We start from the raw sequence: 14,662 nt of genomic DNA on the forward strand, positions 1-14,662 counted from the left end.
AGCACTGTCAACAGACCCCATTATGACATCACAATGTAACGGAAGCCTTGCCATGATATCATTGCTGGTTCCATCTGACAAGCAACATTTAATTTCCACTCATTTCAATGATAGATCTCTCACAGAGATAGGTTAACCTTTCTGAACTACCGATTAAAAAGGAAAGAGGTTAAGTTCTTATTTTGAGAGTGTTAATATTTATCATCAATGGCTTATCGAGGGAGAAAATCAAGTTTTGTAAGGCTCATCAGTTTTTCAAACGTTTTTCCAAAAATATCACTGTTTATTTTGTGGTTTCATAGACATACAGTATGCCTACATCCATAAAATCTTTAGCTTACATTTTTTTTATGACACACTGTAGAAACTATTTTGCCTACTTCACTTCTGCTATACATTTCATACTGTACCATTGTGATCCAGGGCTATCAGGAGAGCTACCCAATCCCAGAGGGCCATCGTGGCTTCATCAGTGATGCCAGACTTCTGCAGATGCAGAGAGCTGAGAGAGAGGCCATGGAAGCAAAGCAAAGAAAGATAAGTGCTATCCATGAGAATTATGTCCGGACTGCTCTCATCGGGGTTGGCAGCACCTTCGCGCACCACTTCGTCCCCTCTATTCAGTGCATTCCGCGGCCGAAAGCTCCACCAAGGCCTTTGCCACGAAGGCTTGAACACATAGCTCTGGCCCCACTGAAGAACGTGGTGGGGGTGGACGGAGCCCAAGTTCGACCCGGATCTAAACTCTCTGGAGTCCATCCAGGTAAATAAATCATTCAGCAGCATTAGCGTGTGGCCTGTTCCCGTCCCTCCAACTGGAGCTCCCTCCAAGAGGGGCAAGAAGAAGAAGGGCAGGCGGGAGTCGAAGCCCTGAAAGTCCAGTCGGACCAAGGCTGTGCTGACAACAACGGACCCATTGACCTGATGAAGGAGGTGAGGGACATCGAGGCTCACCTGAAGGAGGAGGCCTGGAAGGTAGGATGGACTTCGAATTTATTGTAAATGTGAAAGTTTGCAGTTCAGAATTATACTTGGACCGATAAATTGCCAAAACAGATAGTTGTTCCATGTCTTAAAATCAAATCAAAATGTATTTGTCACATGTGCCGAACACAACAAGTGTGGCCCTTACCGTGAAACCAACAGTGCAGTTCAAGAAGAGTTAAGAAAATATTTCCCAAATAAACTTAAGTAAAAATTTATAATAATTAAAGTAACACAATGACATAACAATAACGAGGCTAAATACAGGGGGTATCGGTACCAAGTCAGTGTGCGGGGGTACAGGTTAGAAAGGATACTCTCTTTGACAGCATGATAGAATAGATCCTAGAATACAGGATCTCTCTGTATTAGTTTATGTATATACTAGTTCTATATGTATTTCTATGATGGGAGCATTCTTTTCTGGTCTATACCAAAGGTGGTACATGAGGTGAAGGCCGTGGGCAGGAGAAGTTTGGGCTCGGCCATGTCCATGGGGGAAATAGCCACCAGCTCTCTGGGAAGCCTGAGCTCAGTGGATATGAACACCCCTGCAGAGCTCCGTGACTACTTGTATGTTGGGACCCCGGGCAAAGTTGCGTGACAGCCCACCCAGGCCTGCCCCCCCTCCTATCAAGCCCAGGAGCAAACTGCCTCGGCCTATAAGGTTCCTTAGCTTGCCAAAGGCTGCCACCGGCTCAGGTCAGTCCCTCTCATGTACTCACACGAATGTAAATTAGACAGGGAGATGAAGCTAGGTAGATTGATAGAAAAACAGTAGGAAGGGAAGAGACACAAATGGCTTTAGCCCAGGGTCACACTTGATTTGCCTGTTTCACAGTGAGATAACCTTTACTCAAGGCTAATTGGACCCTTCTTCTGAACAGGGAGAGCACCAAAAAATATATGTGCTAAATTTAAAATGATATCATAATGAACTAGTGTTAAAAGCTACAAACAGATATGGAAATGAGTAAATACATAAATAAATACATACAGTTCATAGAGAGATAGATGTCTGCTGTCAACCCATAGACAAGATGGCAGCCAGTGAGCCAAAGGGTCAAATTAAGAACCAGGCCAGATTGCAGGCCCTGTCCAACCCAGAGCAGGCCCTGACTAAGACCTTCAAGCTGCTCCACTCTGCCTCTGATGACTGGTGAGCATTCACTGTAGACCAGACCAATGGAACTAGGCTAAAGGAAGCACAGTGTAGTGTCCTTGGAAATGTAGATTTGAGCTACAGAGCGTAGAAACTTCTGAATTTAAGAGACCAGAGTCCTAATTGATGAACGTCATTATAATTGTTTTTGGAAAATGTTGTGGAAAATGCTTACGTTTCTTTCACTGAATTGCAGGGAGAAGAAGATCGAGGGCTTGACCTCTCTCCGTGTGATGGCTCAGAACCAACATGGACATACTGATGCCTAAACTCCATGATATCTGCCTTGCCATTATAAATGAGGTAGCTGTATTCATTCACTGCCCTATTCATTCATCTGCACAATCTGCTACATTTGGAGAACAAGTCAAATTGTGTCATGTTTCTGATGTTCGTGGTTGTTCTGCTCAACATTAATAGCTGGGCCTGTGTGTGTTATTATGATTCAGGTGAAGAGAACCTGCGCTCTGCAGTGTCCTGTGCTGCCAATGGCCACACTGGGGGACATGTACGTCCACCTCCAGAGGGCCATGGACAGTGAGGTGGAGGGGACGGCACGCGTGCTGCTGCACAAAGCCAGCGAGGCCAACGCCTTCATCCGGCAGGGCGCCAACTTTGCCCTGGGTCACATGGTGCAGAGCTGCACCCCTACCCGTGTGATGAATGCCTTGGTGGTCGGTGGGCTGAGGTAAAGAGGGAGAGGGGTCAATTAACACTCACTAAGGGGTAGATCCGGACTTCCACAAATTGTCCCATTATCCAAACCTATATAAAATATATTTTTGATTTGTTTAACACTTTTTTCTTACTACAGGATTCCAATTGTGCCATTTCATAGTTTGTCTTCACTATTATTCTAAACTGTAAAAAATTGTAAAAATAAAGAAAAACCCTTAATCGAGTAGGTGTGTCCAGACTTTTGACTGGTACTGTATATATTGTGATAATGCAAATATGGTACAATCCAGGGGTGCAAAGCTTTTGGTGTTACGGTTTTCTAAGTGTGGTGAAGGAGAGTCGGACCAAACTGCAGCGTGTCGATTGCGATCCATGTTTATTTAAACAAACGTAAACACGACTAAACACGAACACTACAAAAACAATAAACGAAACGAAAACCGAAAACAGCCTATACTTGTGTCAACTAACATCAAACAAGGACATCAAGACACTCAGGACAAATAGACAATCACCCACGACAAACTCAAAGAATATGGCTGCCTAAATATGGTTCCCATTCAGAGACAACGATAAGCACCTGCCTCTAATTGAGAACCACTCCAGACAGCCATAGACCTTGCTAGATAACCCCACTAGCTACAATCCCAAAAACATACCACACCAACCCCAAGACAAAACACACCACAATACAAAAACTCCATGCCACACCCTGGCCTGACCCAATACATGAAGAAAAACACAGAATACTTAGACCAGGGCGTGACAGAACCCCTCCCCTAAGGTGCGGACTCCCGAACGCACCTCAAAACAATAGGGAGGGTTCCGGGTGGGCGTCTGTCCATGGTGGCGGCTCCGGCGCGGGACGTGGAACCCACTCAGTTAATTGTCTTAGTCCCCTCTCCTCGCGTCCCTGATAGACCACCCTCGCCGCCCGACCATGGCCTAGTAGTCCTCACCCAGAACCCCACTGGACTGAGGAGCAGATCGGGACTGAAGGACAGCTCGGGACTGAAGGACAGCTCGGGACTGAAGGACAGCTCGGGAGTGAGAGGCAGCTCGGGAGTGAGAGGCAGCTCGGGGGAGAGGCACGCTTCGGGAGTGAGAGGCAGCTCGGGAGTGAGAGGCAGCTCGGGAGTGAGAGGCAGCTCGGGAGTGAGAGGCAGCTCGGGAGTGAGAGAAAGCTCGGGAGTGAGAGAAAGCTCGGGAGTGAGAGAAAGCTCGGGAGTGAGAGAAAGCTCGGGAGTGAGAGAAAGCTCAGGCAGGTAGATAGATCTACCAGATCCTGGCTGGCTGGTGTTTTCAGCAGATCCTGGCAGATCTGGAAGAGTCTGGTTGACTGGCAGATCTGGAAGAGTCTGTTTGACTGGCAGATCTGGAAGAGTCTGTTTGACTGGCAGATCTGGAAGAGTCTGGTTGACTGGCAGATCTGGAAGAGTCTGGTTGACTGGCAGATCTGGAAGAGTCTGGTTGACTGGCAGATCTGGAAGAGTCTGGTTGACTGGCAGATCTGGAAGAGTCTGGTTGACTGGCAGATCTGGAAGAGTCTGGTTGACTGGCGGATCTGGAAGAGTCTGGTTGACTGGCGGATCTGGAAGAGTCTGGTTGACTGGCGGATCTGGAAGAGTCTGGTTGACTGGCGGATCTGGAAGAGTCTGGTTGACTGGCGGATCTGGAAGAGTCTGGTTGACTGGCGGATCTGGAAGAGTCTGGCTGACTGGCGGATCTGGAAGAGTCCTGGCTGACTGGCGGATCTGGGAAGAGTCCTGGCTGACTGGCGGATCTGGAAGAGTCTGGCTGACTGGCGGATCTGGGAAAGAGTCTGGTTGACTGGCGATCTGGAAGAGTCTGGCTACTGCCGGGATCTGGAAAGTCTGGCTGAACTGGCCGGATCTGAAGAGTCTGGCTGACCTGGCGGAATCTGGGAAGAGTCTGGCTGAACTGGCGGGATCTGGAAGAGTCTGGCTGCCTGGCGGATCTGGAAAAGTCTGGCTGCCTGGCGGATCTGGAAGAGTCTGGCTGACTGGCGGATCCTGGCAGATGAAAGATCTGGCTGCTCCATGCTGAATTGGCGGCTCTGGCTGCTCCACGCTGACTGGCGTCTCTGGCTGCTCCATGTAGGCTGACAGCTCTGGCGGCTTCTTACCGACTGGCAGCTCTGGCGGCTCCGTGCAGACTGGCAGCTCCTTGCAAGACTGGCAGCTCCTTACAGACTGGCAGCTCCTTACAGACTGGCAGCTCCGTGCCGACTGGCAGCCTCCTTACCGACTGACAGCTCCTTACCGACATGACAGCTCCTTGCAGACTGACACGCGTCGTGCAGACTGACAGCGTCGTGCAGACTGACAGCGTCGTGCAGACTGGAAGCTCATTGCAGACTGGCAGCTCATTGCAGACTGGCAGCTCGGGCTGCTTCATGTAGACTGGCAGCTCGGGCTGCTCCACGTAGACTGACAGCTCTGGCTGCTCCCAGTAGACTGACAGCTCTGGCTGCGCTAAACAGGCGGGAGAATCCAGCAGCGCTGTAGAGGAGGAAAGCTCTGGCAGCGCTGAACAGGCGGGAGACTCCGGCAGCGCAGGAGAGGAGGAAGGCTCTGGCTGCGCAAAACAGGCGGGAGAATCCAGCAGCACTGTAGAGGAGGAAAGCTCTGGCAGCGCTGAACAGGCGGGAGACTCCGGCAGCGGCTGGAGAGGCGAGGCGCACTGTAGGCCTGATGCGTGGTGCTGGTACTGGTGTTACTGGACCGAGGACACGCACAGGAAGCCTGGTGCGGGGAGCTGCTACCGGAGGGCTGGAGTGTGGAGGTGGCACAGGATGGGCTATACCGTGAAGGCGTACTGGAGATCTTGAGAGCAGTGCTGGCACAGGACGTGTAAGGCTAGGGATGTGCACAGGAGGCCTGGTGCGTGAGGCTGGCACCAACTTCACCAGCCGACTAACACGCACCTCAGGACGAGTATGGAGCGCTAACCCAGGTGCCATCAAATCCCCGACACGTTCCGTCGGGCGAATTCCATGCAAAAAGCACCAACACAGCAACTCCCTCATTTCTCTCTCCTCCAATTTCCCCATTAACTCCTTCACAGTCCTCTGTTTCGCTCACCTCCAACACCGGCTCTGGGTCTCCTCCTAGGCTCCTCACGATAAACAGGGAGAGTTGGCTCAGGTCTCACTCCTGACTCTGCCACACTCTCCCTGAGCCCCGCCCCCAAGACATTTTTGGGGCTGATTCTCAGGCTTTCCTTCCGAGTCGCCGTGCTGCCTCCTCATAACGGCGCCTCTTCGCTCTCGCCGCCTCCAGTTCTTCTTTGGGGCGCTCTCGCCGCCTCCAGTTCTTCTCCAGGCTGAGCCCAGGGTCCTTCTCCGTTTAGGATTTCCTCCCATGTCCAGAAATCCTTATAGCGCATCTCCTCTTTGGGCTGCTCCTGCCTGTTGACACGCTGCTTGGTACGTTGGTGGTGGGTGATTCTGTTACGGTTTTTCGAAGTGTGGTGAAGGAGAGTCGGACCAACTGCAGCGTGTCGATTGCGATCCATGTTTATTTAAACAAACGTAAACACGAACACTACAAAAACAATAAACGAAACCCGAAAACAGCCTATACTTGTGTCAACTAACATCAAACAAGGACATCAAGACACTCAGGACAAATAGGACAATCACCCACGACAAACTCAAAGAATATGGCTGCCAATCAGAGACAACGATAAGCACCTGCCTCTAATTGAGAACCACTCCAGACAGCCATAGACCTTGCTAGATAAACCCCACTAGCTACAATCCCAAAAACATACCACCACAAACCCCAAGACAAAACACACCACAATACAAAAACTCCATGCCACACCTGGCCTGACCCAATACATGAAGAAAAAACGACAGAATACTTAGACCAGGGCGTGGACAATGGAGACTTACCCAGAAAGACTCACAGCTTTATCGCTGCCAAAGTGATTCTAACATGTATTGTGAATACTTATGTAAATGAGATATTTCTGTATTTCATTTTCAATACATTTGAGAAAAAAAAATGAAACATGTTTTCACTTTGTCATTATGGGGTATTGTCTGCAGTTGGTTGAGAAAACATTTAAAAAACTATAATTTAATCCATTGGAACTCAGGCTGTAAGAAAACAAAATGAGGAATAAGTTAAGGGGTATGACACCTCTGAAGGCACTGTATATCTGCAAGAAGTGATAAATGAGCGACTCTTTGAAAGGGGTCATATATACATTGCCTTATAAAAAGTTTAAAAAGCTATCATGCTATAATCGGCATTGTTTCTCAGACCAAATCTCATTCTGGTTTAAACAAAGCAATCTGATCATGCTCCAGTAATTACATGCTACAGGAATTTAAAAAAAAATGGCTTCTGCAAAGCACATCCACCACGTCCAATCAAACATCCACACATTGTGTTTGAATAAAGACCTGAAGAATGAAATCAAACATACTTGGAATAAAATGCTGTTTCAGTATCTTGTTGCAGTTGTGCAATGTTCAAAAGTGTGTGAGAGGTTAGCATTAATGTGTGTGGGGTCAAGTTTGGACGGTCGTACATATGCAAATAGGCAATATTGTAAATTTCAGGACCATGGACAGCAGCAATATTGGCATAGCGATATCTGTCATTCAGCACCACATGACAGTAGACAGCGGCCATCTCATGTGAAGTTGGCACTGGGGGAAATCCATGTAATGAGAAACGAGGCCTAGGAAGCAAATGTTACATCTTTCGATTTGTAAATAATAGGGAAATACATCTGCAAATAATTGAAACTAATTATTCAAACTACACTGTACAACTTTAGTGTGTCTGTGCATCATAGGTACAACAGTAAGCAATTCCGTTCTCAAATGTCTGTTTATTGTGAGAAACAACATGAAAAACCACCTGTTAGACCCATTTACACAAGCGGACTGTCATGCTATTTTACTATTACCAACCAAGCAACGAAGTGATACGTGTCATGGAGACTTATAAAGGATACTTTCCAAACCTCAAAATTCATTCGCTGAGTGATATTGTTTACTACACTATATGCATACAATCCAAGTCATACGTTTTATTGTCATTCATACTCTTATTTTAACCGAATAGCATTGCAAAAGTGTTGATTGTGTCAATTCAGAGCTCGGAAATATTGGAATAATGTGATTAAGGGGACTGACACTCAAGGCACAGGATAACACAACAGGATAACACAACAACCACATTTTCATTGACAATCATTGCTTTAAATGGATGTGGTCGATTGTTTATATATGCCTACACAAATCTATGTATTTTACTTGTAAACCAAGGTTGGATTAGTTGGTCTGTTCTAATTGCAGCATATTGGACGACTCCACCATCATTGATCATTCGCGACTTTAAGTCATTCCTGTTATCTCTAGAGCATCCCGTATATCTATAGCGCCGCATTACTTTCCCCATCTTACCATGGATAGGGTTTGGTGCATTCCGGAGTTCATTTATGGTCCCACAAAGGTAATCTTAGGAGAAATTCATTTTAGCATACTGCAAATGCCTGTGCATAATGTGCATACATAGCATAATTATTTTCATTAGCTTCCAAGGAATTCTGTAGACAGCAGTCTTTATTTTCAGACTCTGCAGGCCTGCTGGGAGGAAACATATTACAATAAACAGGTAAGATTCATCCCACAAAACATAAACAACAGAAAGAGAGTTGTATTTCAAGACAATTTAGAGAAGGTGGTCATGAGAGTTCTTAATATCACTTGCAAATTGTGAGGCATGAGCAGTTGTGAAATGTTGCGAGAGGCCCTTCTGAAAGAACATGATATGAATGAACATACAATATACTTTAAAAAAAGTATTGTAAGGCTTGAGACAATTAAGACATGGATTATGTATGTGTGCCATTCAGAGGGTGAATGGGCAAGACAAAATATTTACATGCCTTTCAACGGGGCATGGTAGTAGGTGCCAGGGGGTACCTGTTTATGTCAAGAACTGCAACGCTGCTGGGTTTTTTACGCTCAACAGTTCCCGTGTGTATCAAGAATGGTCCACCACTCAAAAGACATACAGCCAAACTTGACACAACTGTGGGAAGCATTGGAGTCAACATGGGCCAGCATTGTACACTTCAGTACATTAATAGTATTGGTACTGTGTTCTTGCCGTAACCTGTAAAGCTGGCGCAGCCTGCGAGGCAGTGGGAGGTGTAGGTGATGCCGTTGTCTGAACACACAGGGTCCCACTCCCCAGCCAAGCAGTAGCAGTCTCTGTTACACTCTGACAACAGGCTGCCATCGTACACCAGGGGACCTGGGGACAGAGAAAATGGCTGGTAATAATGATGTGTAAATAATTGTTGCTGAACTATCATTGACACAGGCACAGTGACAAAACAGCCAGGTATCCTGGCTCTGTAACAACCATACTGTATATTCCCACAAGAGGGAGCCCCGGCCACAAGCCCAATGTGTGTTTGGTCTAGCTCTCCCTCATATTCCACTGATCAAAACGTTTGTTTTATCAAACCCACAACCACCAATCAGATGTCGTATTTACTCGTTGTAGGACACGGACAGACCAGCCACCTGAACGTTTCACAACTTGGGCCAGACTGCACTACGCCAAGCTTATACCTCTTCATCAGTAGACCTCCCAGGAATATCCCCACTGCACCCACAGGCAGGTTCAACTCACCTGGAAAAGTTATACTCACACGTCTTTAGTGCTACCAGTGTGCTGGAGTTTCATTTCCACTCATGTATAACAAACCTACAGGGGATGGGAGAGAAAAAAAAAGTGTATTTAATGCCATTCAACATCAGTGCTGACAGGAGGGAACATTTCAGTTGGAGCATGTCCAGGTTCTATGGCTTCGTTGAGACAGGCAGCCCAATTCAGTCATTGTTTTGAGTAATTGTTGTAACTTTATGTGTTCCAGTTTAAGTTAATTCATTGAGCTGTAATTAAAGATATTTCTTTACAGTTATTTACATATGTAATTGTATTGGTTAGTATTGAATTACGCTTTTGACTGCAAGTTCCAGAATGCCTTGCGACAGGAACGAGCGTGAGAAAGCGCCAGTTATGTGCAGGTGCAAAGTGATTAAGCTGACTTTCCGCTAGCATTTACCTGCATTGCTCTGTAGAATCTAAAGTTCTTAAATGTAACGTGAACAAGTAATATTACTAAAAGAAGCGTTCATATCAACCCGGAATCCCGAGTCATTACTTTGAAGACAGTTATAAAAGTAATTGCTCTTTTGACCAATCAGATATGCTCTGAAAAAGAGCTGATGCGAAAATATCTAACGTGATAATTTCCCATCATTATTGAACAGGCTAATGGGTCTCCAGTTGTCTATATAAAGATCCTTATTAAGTTTGGGAATCAAAGTAATTACACCTTGTTTTAAGGATGCCAGGAACTCCCCATTTTCTATTGATTCTTGAAACATAGCAAGAATGAAGGGAATCAATTTATCATTGAATGCTTTATAAAACTCGCTTATTAAACCATCATTCCAGGGGACCTATTGTCCTAAGGCTTTTAATACAGTATTTTATCTCAATTTCAGATAACTCGTCATCACAAAAATCCCTGAAATCATTATCTATCTTCTAGCAATGTTTGCAACACGTCATGCTCTTATCAACTGAGCTACGAAGGAGCCACGTCGACGTCACTAGAATGATGACAAGCCATTTTAAACGTGATTCTAAAGGAATCAGAATTCCAAACTAATTTCTATGGCAACACAGTTGTCAATTTTGTAAACAATCATTTTCGAACGTGTGTGCCAAGAGACAGCTAACCGACGTTCTATGGAACGTTTCGGTGCGAAAACAACAACTTTGCTGCTGACAACAAACTTGTTTGATTTTTGAGACCTGAGAACAATCGACTGGAAAATGCCTGGTTGCTTTTCAAGACTGGCGAGAGAGTGCGTGGACGTCGGCGGCCTACTGCGTCGACAGGTTGTTCAAATTCATTTGTGGCTTGTTTTTCTTGTCTTTTTCTGTTTTGCAGGGTTCGTGATCGTCGACAGGTGGACATCGACTTCGAAGAGGGTATGTGGAGTTTACAACTCTTATTTTACTACATTTAACAATGTCATTATAATTTGCGAAATGTTGTGTATTTCTATCATTCAGACTTGGCAAAATGCTTGTGCTCGAGATGTTGTAGCTTGCTAGGTAACATTAACTTTAGTAACTGTTGCTAAGCAATCAACTTTTGCTACCTAGCTAGCTAGTATTAGCAATCATGCTATTTTTTTTAATGTCCTAACAATAGTTTATTTTATATTCCAATGTTCCTAATTTTAGAAACAACTGTCCTGGATGAGGTCCAGTTGGATGTGCCATTGGATGATGTGCCAGATGTTCCACAGCTGCCAGTCCTCTTGATGTCCAGAATGCTGCTATCATCCTTGAGGATGTGCCAGATGTGCAGACTATCCTTGAGGTACAATTTCTGAAAGTTTGGGGTTTTATGTTGAAAAATATCCCAGATATTCAAGTTGTGTCTCTTTAACATGAAACAAATCTCTTGTGCTTTCTGCTTTAGGAGGCCACTGGCATTTGGCAGTTGATTCTGATTAGGTTCAGCCCCCAGTACTGTGGGCCTGTTGTGATCAGGGTAAGAGACCCCCCCCCCCCCCCCACACACACACACACAGTCACCACCACCACATCACTGTTACAATGTTTACTGTTTCCAACATGAATGTATTGTAATGTGCAGAACAATGCCGGTCCGGTGGTTTAAAGCTTGGAGAACTTTCCAGTTCATCAGCCCCATCATCACCTACATGCGTGGGGGATCCCAGGTATGTGTCTTTGTAACAACCTAATCATAATCTAATTGTCAGTCATTTGATCTTGATGGAAATGTGTCACAGCAATTGCCGAAGTGGTTTTGTTGATGTTGTCTTGTTGTTTATCTCAACAGCAGGTGGTGGTGAGGATGCACCACGTGAGTAGGGTGAGAGGCCTGGAGACTCAACTGGTGTGGGCCATCTCCAAGGAGACAGCCAGGCTTAGTCCAGAGGGCACCCTACTGTGCCACCAAAGTGCAGTCCATCACTTGGATCCAGGTAAGACGTAAAATACTACTGAAACAGTAGTAGATTAGGCTTTTCTTCACTTATTCCATTTGGCCTTAATATGTATTCTCTCTTGTCAGCGTGTGGCTGGCAGGTGACCCACTATGCGTCTCACCTCCGCCACGAGACGTCTGTGGACGTGACGCTTGGCTGCTACCAGGTAAATAAACGATTTCCTATGTATATAGACTGACTAGACATTACTGGGCATTTTTGCATTCGATTTGGTGTGTTTTCTAATAAACGTGTGTGTGTGGGTAAACCGGTGTGCTGTGTGTGTTTTGAGCAGCAGACTGATGTCTCAGTGGTGTACGCCACTCTCCACATGGGGCTGGACGGGCTTCTATCCTCTTCAGCGTGGTCGGAGGCTGCCTCCTTCTCTACTCCCACCACTCAGCAGTTCACTGACCCAGAGCCTGAGGGCCACAACTGCTATGAGGTCAGACGTTACACACACATACTATTGACTAGGAGCATTAAGATCCTTCCATTGACCGATTTTTGTTATGTCATTGCACTGGTCACTGATTTTGAATGCTGTTTTGTTGTCGTAGGGCTGGGAGGAGGACCTGCTGCCTGAGGAGAGGGAGGTTCCTCTGCTAAAGTGAGTTCTCTAAATGTCTGTGTAGTCTGAGCTTGTCAAATGCTGAAGGATAGTGGTCATAATGCTGTTATCCCCCATTGACTCTAATGGTTGACATGCTTCATTCCCTCCCTTTCACAGCCTCTACCTTACCACCAAGAGAGTGGAGGACATCGCCCTGAGGCTCGTCTCCTTGCGCCAGGCCTTCACTGTGCGTGGACCCACTGTTCTTTTGTCTCTGTGACTTCTTGTTCTGTCTCCAAGAGGAAGATGTCTCACCTAACTTTCCCTCTTCCCTAGACCCTGCTTGGTTCCACCCTGAGCAGGAACCATCTGTTTGTGGCGGAAAAGGTCCTCCTGGGCGGCCTTGTTCAGGCCAACCACATGGTAACTCACTAACTCATTCTCTTTCAAGGAAAGAGAGCGTCCCTGAGGGGAAATGTGTTCTGTTCACTAAGATGCTCTTTTCTTTGTCATAGGACGAGGCCAAATTCATCAGTACCTATAATGACTTTGTGGACTACCTGAGTGACCCCTCCAAGCGGAATGACATTGAGAGGGAGCTGGCTGAGGCAAAGGTGAGTTCATTAACTCTCTTCAAGTCTCACTGAGTTCTTCCACATGCATGTCTTTTATACATCACAGTAGCTGATATTTATGAAATCATTCCTATTTTCTCCAAACGTGTTTTCTTGTCCTAGATACATCATGTGAACATGATAGATGTCCTTTTTGAGCTGGTGCTGTTTGGGATGATGACAGCTCAGAGGTCCCTGATGGTGGTAAGTAGCATCTCACTGGAACATGTTTTGATATCGCTCTATTAGCAGTTTCACTTAAATTCTTCCTCATTTTCTCTTATCTTTTCTCCTCCTTTGTTTCCTTTAGCACCCTGGTGGGTTCGTGGAGCGTCTGTATGCTCTCCTGTACTCCTTCCTGCCCACTGCTGCCAACATGGAGCCAGAGGCTGATAGAATCCTACTGCTGCTCAATGTAAGAGTCAAGAGGTTACCCCTGTTTACTTCCATATTTAGTGTACTTCCTTTTGACTTCCTTATTCATGGTTAACCAGGTTTCAATGCCATTTTAGGGGGAGTATTTCTAATTGTCTCTCTCCTCTTGTAAAGCTAGTACTCAGAGCCATTTCTATGTGTTGTGTGGTGTTCTCTTCAGGGCGGACTGATGCTCTGCTAGATGACATGTTGGCCAGCAGCTGGCCTGGTATTTTAACTCGAGTCTCTGGTCACTGAGTCTCCAGCCTCCTGGAGTACCACTTGGAGAACCTCATGGCCAGCATGTAGTCTACTGCAGGGACCATACTCCTTTCTCCTTCTCTCTCTCTTTTGAAGGAATTGAGGACTTGAAGTGCTTTGTTTAACCCTGATTAGTTAACACGCATTAATTTAATGTATTCTCTTGTTTTCTCTCCCCACAGGATTATTGTGACACTTTGCCTCCCAACAGGGCTGTAGACACCAATGCACTACATTACTTTGCACTGAATTTGACATTTTAAAATAAAATAAGTTGTAGTTCAAAAACATTTGTTTCTTTGTCTTTCATCTATTTGATTTATGACCATTCCTCTTCCTGGAGGTATAATGCATATATTAGATTATTACATGAACAATGATGCTTTATTATCTGCATATGGAAAATAAAAAACAATGTTTAGTGATTTACAGATACTACAGGCCCACACTTATATGGTTTTTGTACTGTGTTTTGATACTGGGGCGCGGCAGGGTAGCCTAGTGGTTAGAGTGTTGACTAAACCGGAAGGTGCATGTTCAAACCCCGAGCGACAAGGTACACATCTGTAGTTTGCCCCTGAACAGCAGTTAACCCACGTTCCTTGGCCATCATTGAAAATAAGAAATTGTTCTTAACTGACGACTGTTAAATAAAAAATACTGTACTATTGAAAAAACCATGTAGGAGGACATACACTGAGTCCACAATAGAAGAGGAAATCTTCCTAATTGAGTTGCCACTCTTTCCCACAGAACAGCCTCATTTCCTCTGGGCATGACTCGACAAAGCTGCCTAAGCGTTCCACAAGGATGCAGGGCCCCATGTTGTGTCAAGTTGGCTGGGGAGTCTTTGGGTGGTGGACATTCTGATACACATGGGAAACTGTGAGCATGAAAAAAACAGC

General features: G+C 45.7%; 1 protein-coding gene and 1 long non-coding RNA gene across 2 annotated transcripts; both read left to right on the top strand.

The window, feature by feature from the left end:
* Positions 1 to 10,757: 10,757 nt before the first annotated feature.
* LOC116371603 (uncharacterized) lies at positions 10,758 to 11,581 on the top strand. Its single transcript, XR_004208968.1, has 4 exons — positions 10,758 to 10,884; positions 11,143 to 11,281; positions 11,384 to 11,455; positions 11,561 to 11,581. It is a non-coding gene; the product is annotated as an uncharacterized LOC116371603 (long non-coding RNA).
* Positions 11,582 to 11,982: 401 nt separating this feature from the next.
* LOC116371604 (uncharacterized) lies at positions 11,983 to 14,045 on the top strand. Its single transcript, XM_031820502.1, has 9 exons — positions 11,983 to 12,081; positions 12,211 to 12,360; positions 12,476 to 12,525; positions 12,646 to 12,715; positions 12,805 to 12,891; positions 12,984 to 13,082; positions 13,206 to 13,286; positions 13,393 to 13,497; positions 13,940 to 14,045. The coding sequence occupies exons 1-9, from the start codon at positions 11,983 to 11,985 to the stop codon at positions 14,018 to 14,020; spliced, it is 822 nt and encodes a 273-aa protein (XP_031676362.1). The 3' UTR covers positions 14,021 to 14,045.
* Positions 14,046 to 14,662: the final 617 nt, after the last annotated feature.

Source organism: Oncorhynchus kisutch, unplaced genomic scaffold (assembly GCF_002021735.2).
Source record: "Oncorhynchus kisutch isolate 150728-3 unplaced genomic scaffold, Okis_V2 scaffold3404, whole genome shotgun sequence".
NCBI lineage: Eukaryota > Metazoa > Chordata > Actinopteri > Salmoniformes > Salmonidae > Oncorhynchus > Oncorhynchus kisutch.

Bases quoted from the DNA above. Each gene is read 5' to 3' on its own strand.
- LOC116371604 (XM_031820502.1), top strand. From the start codon at position 11,983: ATGTATTCTCTCTTGTCAGCGTGTGGCTGGCAGGTGACCCACTATGCG. The intron at 13,287-13,392 runs GTAAGTAGCATC...TGTTTCCTTTAG, and splicing joins CTCAGAGGTCCCTGATGGTG to CACCCTGGTGGGTTCGTGGA. The intron at 13,498-13,939 runs GTAAGAGTCAAG...CTCTCCCCACAG, and splicing joins GAATCCTACTGCTGCTCAAT to GATTATTGTGACACTTTGCC.